The sequence below is a fragment of the Monopterus albus genome, unplaced genomic scaffold, assembly GCF_001952655.1.
Source record: "Monopterus albus unplaced genomic scaffold, M_albus_1.0 scaffold258.1, whole genome shotgun sequence".
NCBI lineage: Eukaryota > Metazoa > Chordata > Actinopteri > Synbranchiformes > Synbranchidae > Monopterus > Monopterus albus.
The window spans coordinates 202,280-208,147 of NW_018128138.1; the positions used below are offsets into that span (position 1 = coordinate 202,280).

The following is a 5,868-nucleotide window of genomic DNA, read 5'->3' on the forward strand; positions in this document are numbered from 1 at the left end:
TCACAACTTCCTTTGTGCACTTTTTGGCATGGACAGACTTTCACAGAAGCCCCAGCAGAGAAATCTGAGAGTGCAGAATCAGAAACAAGAGAACGCATGGCCTGGATTACGCACTCAAATCTGTATTTGCACTTACAAATCAGTGTCTGCATGCTCTCAGATGCTGAAGTACAAAGTGAGTAGCACTAACAGTAGTTTGAGTGCCCTCAGACATTGTGGTGGGGATCTGCTTCCATACATATCAGGAACATGAAAGGATCTGGATTCAAGTAAAAGCCAGGACTAGTCCTCACAGGTGTGCATTTATTTACCTGGTTCCTCTGGTAGCAGAAATTACAGGCCCACAGTTTGGCCCTGTAGTCCACCTGGCTGCAACGCACAGACAGCTATTAACACACAGGTGTTAGACAAGTGCATGTTGGTGGATGTTAGACAGATGTAGGTTAGATATGTGGCTGTCAGACAGGTGAAAAACTGTTTACCACAGTGGGTTGAGCACGGCGCGGCAGGTGGCGCGGCTGCAGAGAACCGGTTCATACTGGATCGGGGGCAGGTCCGGTCTCTCCTTCAGCGGAGTGAACAGTGCCGCCACCGGCACCACCATTCGGGTCGCCTCCAACCGGCTGGACGGCCACACATTCCAGCTGAAACGCACGCCATCGCGCTCCTCATTCTGAGCAATGTACTCTGGGAAGGTTGTCATGGCAATACAGGGGGACAGCTGGGGGGGGGGGGGGGGGGCGGTGGTTTTTTTCAACACAGTGTTGAACCATGATTCTAATATTTCCCTGTGACTGTTCGATGCTTTTATTTTAGTATAAAATACAACTTTATATCTGTATTTTTTTTAGAATAAATATTACCCTAAGAACTGCCAACTGCAGACAAGATGGCTGACCTCAAACACAGTGTTGAACCATGATTCTAATATTTCCCTGTGACTGTTCGATGCTTTTATTTTAGTATAAAATACAACTTTATATCTGTATTTTTTTTAGAATAAATATTACCCTAAGAACTGCCAACTGCAGACAAGATGGCTGACCTCAAACACAGTGTTGAACCATGATTCTAATATTTCCCTGTGACTGTTCGATGCTTTTATTTTAGTATAAAATACAACTTTATATCTGTATTTTTTTTAGAATAAATATTACCCTAAGAACTGCCAACTGCAGACAAGATGGCTGACCTCAAACACAGTGTTGAACCATGATTCTAATATTTCCCTGTGACTGTTCGATGCTTTTATTTTAGTATAAAATACAACTTTATATCTGTATTTTTTTTAGAAAAAATATTACCCTAAGAACTGCCAACTGCAGACAAGATGGCTGACCTCAAACACAGTGTTGAACCATGATTCTAATATTTCCCATACAGATTGCTCCAGACACCCAAAATATATTATCCCTTTGTTATAAAAAGTAGAAATATCAAAAGCAATGTTACAAGAATAAATGGCGTTAGTAGAGGGAGAAAGCATCGAACAGTCACAGTTTCTGATGTGAACATTTGAAATGTCTCTTTCTGCTCCAGAGGACGAAGCTTTAACTTTAATGACTCCACCATGTTTCTTGCAGGACACACTGTTTGTTTGCAAGCTTTAAAACAACACGTAGGAGGATAAAATGTACAGAAATATAAGCAAACAGTTACATGTAGAAATAAAATGAGGATCATTTTAAAACATTAACAAACTCGTACAGAGTCTGGCTGGAAGCCTGATCCTCTCTCTGCTGGGTGTGTTCGGTCTGGGGAACCTGGACTCTCAGGTTTTAGAACGTCTTTAGAGTTAAACCCGTTTTTATAAACTACTAAGGAGTAGAAAGTACTTCCATCCAAAAGGTACCTGCAGCACAGGCATATTTAAATATACTTCAAAGTTGTACTTCGGTATAGTAGGCTACTGGAACAAATGTAGTAGCTACAAGTACTCGTGCTAGTTTCCACCGCTACCATTTATAATCAGCAGAGTGCAGGTAATCAATGACAGCTGATAATCAATGGGATCAGCGGTAATCCCTAACTTTATATGTTAAAGGCCAGAATGCCGCGACGATAATCAGGTACATGCATGACGCAACAGTATCTTTGTGTTGGTGTCTCACCTAATCCCGAAGGTTTTAACTCCGATTGGAACAAAATAAAAAAGGATTTTATTCTGAGTTTTCACCTCAGTTGACCCAAGAGCTAACGGCTAGAGGCAGCTAAATCCGCAAATAACCTGCAGCATCATAAACGTCACACCGAGGGCACGTGCAGGGTGTACAGACAGGCAGGTGGAGGTGAACATCTGTCAGGTCCAGGTGAATCTGTATAAGGTTAATCCACAACTTACCACTGCTCTGCCGCCGCTGCTGATCCTCTCTACTGACAACGAAGCAAAACAATATGGCGGCTACGCCACGTCAAGACAAAGAGCGCACAAACATATTGATGTCTCACTCTGAGGGAAATTCAGAAACCATATTAATGACCAAGTAGAGGACGTTGACGGCGGGGTGGGAGGATGACTTCTGCTAAAGCTAAAGCTATGAATGGATCACTGAGTGGACCTCTGTTTTAAGTGGCTGCGCAAAGTTTTGTTGGAAGTCAGTCAAAACACTTAAAAAAAGCACAAAACAAACATAGAAACACGAAAGGGGGTGACTGTGATTCAGTGGGTAGAACTGCCGTCTCCCAACCCGGGGCCCGGGCGTTCGATTCTCGGTACATGCAGTCGAAGTGTCCTTGGGCAAGGCACTGAACCTCAATCTGCTCCCGATGGTTAGAGCCATCGGTTGAGTTGGCGCCGCAGATGGCTGCCTCGGTTCTGTACCAGAAACAAATTCCTTGTGTGTAACATACTTGGCCAAATAAAGGTGATTATTATTATTATTATCCTTAGAAACAACATCCAGTTGACCAAAGTACTTTACATGGGCAGAATAAGATCACAATAAATAACTAAAATAGAATAAATAAGATCAACACAAGAATAAAACAGCACAATAACAGACACACAAATGGCATACAGTCAATAAATTAAAAGAAAAGCATGAGGCCCTACTAAATATTAAAGGCCAAGGCAAATAAATGTTTTAAGCAATGATTTAAAAGCAGTCAAGTCGGTAGCCGATATAACATTGAGAGGTAAAGTTTTCCACAATCTAGGGGCTGTAACAGTAAAAGCACAGTCACAAAATTATGAGGAAAGAGATCGCATGCCTAAGTGTCCCTGAGCAAGACACTGAACCCCGAATTGCTCCCGGTGGCTTGACTAGCGCCGTTGTGTGGCAGCCTGTCTTCATCGGTGTGTGAATGTTGTGTGTGAATGGTGTATGATCTCCTGTAAAGCGCTTTGGCCAGTGCAACACACTGTGGGAAAATGCGCTATATAAATACAGTCCATTTACTATTTGTTTGTAAGTAGTGTACCTGTAAATTCTTACAGACTCCAGACATAGAGGTTACGTCAGGTTAAAGAGTCCACATTCCACATCAGAGTGGATCACCTTGATAATAAAAGATCTTTGATCGTTTCTCACCAGGTTTCAGAGATAAAAATCTAAATTTGTTGGTTTCTACAGAAATCACAACCAAACTAATTAAAGAAGAATGGAATGTGAAGCCCAGTAAAAATAAAAAAATATTGCTATAGTTTGAATGATAAACATCAAATTAAACCTGAACAATTCACCATCTTTTTACTTAGAGTTTTTCCTTCCCGCTGTCACCAAGTGGTTGCTAAAAGGGGGTTGTTGGGTTTTCCTCTATAACACTATGAGGCCTAGACCTGACTATGTCAAGTGTCCTGAGATGATTGTTGTTGTGAATTGGTGCTATACAAATAAATTTGATTATACTTTCAACTTACTTCACACCATCTCAGGGTTGTCCTACCACCAAAATAGTAATGAAATAAATACACTGCACGTTTAAAATGGTGCAATAAAAATGTTTATTATATGACAAAATACTGTCACTAACTAAATGTCTCCATCATCGTTAGCTCATCCAATCAAGACCGACTGCCCCGTTGAAACGTTATACACAAACTGATACAGAATTAAATTAAGGAGGCCCATAAACAACTAGCAACAACAATCTTCCTCCTCCTCTTCATCATTTAAAGCAATATTCCAACTTATTTTCTTCAGATAAAAACAGTGAAGAAGCTTCTCAAAAATGTTGAACTGCTCCTGGACATGATTTTCTAAAAGCAGAAATCAGTTTCTCAGTGAAACGCAGCAAAGGATGAGAAGTCAAACATCCTCCCTTTATTTTGTCTTTCTACACCTTTCGCTTTCTCTAAGCTCCATCTGTATCCATCAGGAGGCGGTGCCATAAGGGTTTTTTTTTTTTACATTTAAAGGCAGCTGATTAGTCGGTGGTCACATGTTGTTGAATCCCATCATGCCTTTCATGTTTCCAGCAGCACCCTGCTGAAACTGACGCATCATTGACTGAAGACCGGCCATACCACCTTAAAAACAGAAACACAGACTTAGTTCTTATTTATCAACATTTTAAAGATGTTTCCAGCAGCTCCATATTTTAATTTATTGATAAACTGTTCTCGGGATTATGTACAGCTGTGCTCATGCTACTGGAGGAGGATGTCTCACCCATGTGATGCAGGACTCGGGGGTCCATCATTTTGGCCATCTGCTGGTTCAGTTTGGCCATCTGAGACGGGTTCACATTCTTGGACATGTCTCCTCCTGAAACACAAACGTCTTAGTCAGATATGGGTTCAAACTTGAGATAAATCCCAATTCCACTAACTGCGTCCACGTTTCCCTCACTTGCACCTTTGCCTTGCATCTTAGCCCTGTCCATGTAGGACATAAGGAGAAGATGCAACGAGAGAAGATATAAGGAAGCATGTTTTAACTGACTTGACACATCTTTTCCTCCGATCCTTAATGTGAAGCATCCAATCACAAAGTGATCTCCAATAAAGGAGCATGTCAATCTGTTACACACTTCAGTGAAGGATGCACAAGTGTATCCTTGGTTTTAGCCCCTTGCTCCTCAGAGCAGAAATCAAAGCTTTGGGATGTTCATCATGGTGGACCAGAATGACTTCTGGATCGAGGACCAAGGAATGATAAAATGAAAGAATGGGGATTCACGTCTGGACTCCTCAGCCTGCCTGCTGCTGCTGCTTCTTCTTCTTCCATCTGGCTACACCTGTATGGGCCTCATGTACACCTCCTACACACACTGAGAAACCACCCAGGCTCCAAAGACCTAGTCCCTCCATCGCTGGGACCTGGGCTTACCTTTGAATAGCCCCTTGATACCCCCCATCTTCTTGACCATCTGGGCAAACTTGGTGTACTGAGTCAGCAGCTCCTGGACGTCTCTGGTGGCGACCCCCGACCCCCGGGCCACCCGCTGGATCCTGTTTGGCTGCTTACTGAACAGCTTTGCTCCATCCTTACTGTCCAGCTCTGCAGAGACACAACATTAACCAGGCAAACCAGTCAGATGTCAGCTTGAAATCTGACGGTGTTGTCTCACATGTATCTCATACATCACATATCCTGTGGTTTGTCTGTGAGCTGACTTCAGATCACACCTGCAAACTCTTCGGTTTACCTGCAGCACCTGTGATGTCATTCACTGCTGTCAGTCTGTCTGGTCCAGGCTGGCCACAGTTCACTGTGTCATGATATTACTGTAGTGCTTCCACAGTGGGATTGCAGCGGTACACTGGTTTCATGGTGCACCACGGTATGAAAACTGACGGTTATTATACCGTGCACATTTGCTTATTACAGGTGGTGAGGGAAAAAAAAAAGAAACAAAACAAAACAAAACAAACAAAAAAAACAACAAAAAAAAAAACGTGCACACCTTTATTCCCCGACTGCCTGT

General features: G+C 42.4%; 2 protein-coding genes across 3 annotated transcripts in view; both read right to left on the minus strand.

The window, feature by feature from the left end:
* The window catches only part of sec23a (Sec23 homolog A, coat complex II component), a 22,429-nt gene extending 19,981 nt beyond the window's left edge, over positions 1 to 2,448 (minus strand). The window contains exons 1-3 of the mRNA XM_020621406.1: positions 2,342 to 2,448; positions 483 to 721; positions 312 to 369 (exon numbers count right to left, since the gene is read on the minus strand). Of these exons, the coding sequence (XP_020477062.1) occupies positions 312 to 369; positions 483 to 703 (279 nt within the window). The 5' untranslated portion in view covers positions 704 to 721; positions 2,342 to 2,448. The remainder of the gene's footprint in view (positions 1 to 311; positions 370 to 482; positions 722 to 2,341) is intronic.
* Positions 2,449 to 3,926: 1,478 nt separating this feature from the next.
* srp54 (signal recognition particle 54) overlaps positions 3,927 to 5,868 on the minus strand; it is a 14,324-nt gene continuing 12,382 nt past the window's right edge. For both annotated transcript variants that reach the window (XM_020621369.1, XM_020621370.1), the window contains exons 15-17: positions 5,271 to 5,441; positions 4,611 to 4,706; positions 3,927 to 4,468 (exon numbers count right to left, since the gene is read on the minus strand). In XM_020621369.1, the coding sequence (XP_020477025.1) occupies positions 4,377 to 4,468; positions 4,611 to 4,706; positions 5,271 to 5,441 (359 nt within the window). In that variant the 3' untranslated portion in view covers positions 3,927 to 4,376. The remainder of the gene's footprint in view (positions 4,469 to 4,610; positions 4,707 to 5,270; positions 5,442 to 5,868) is intronic.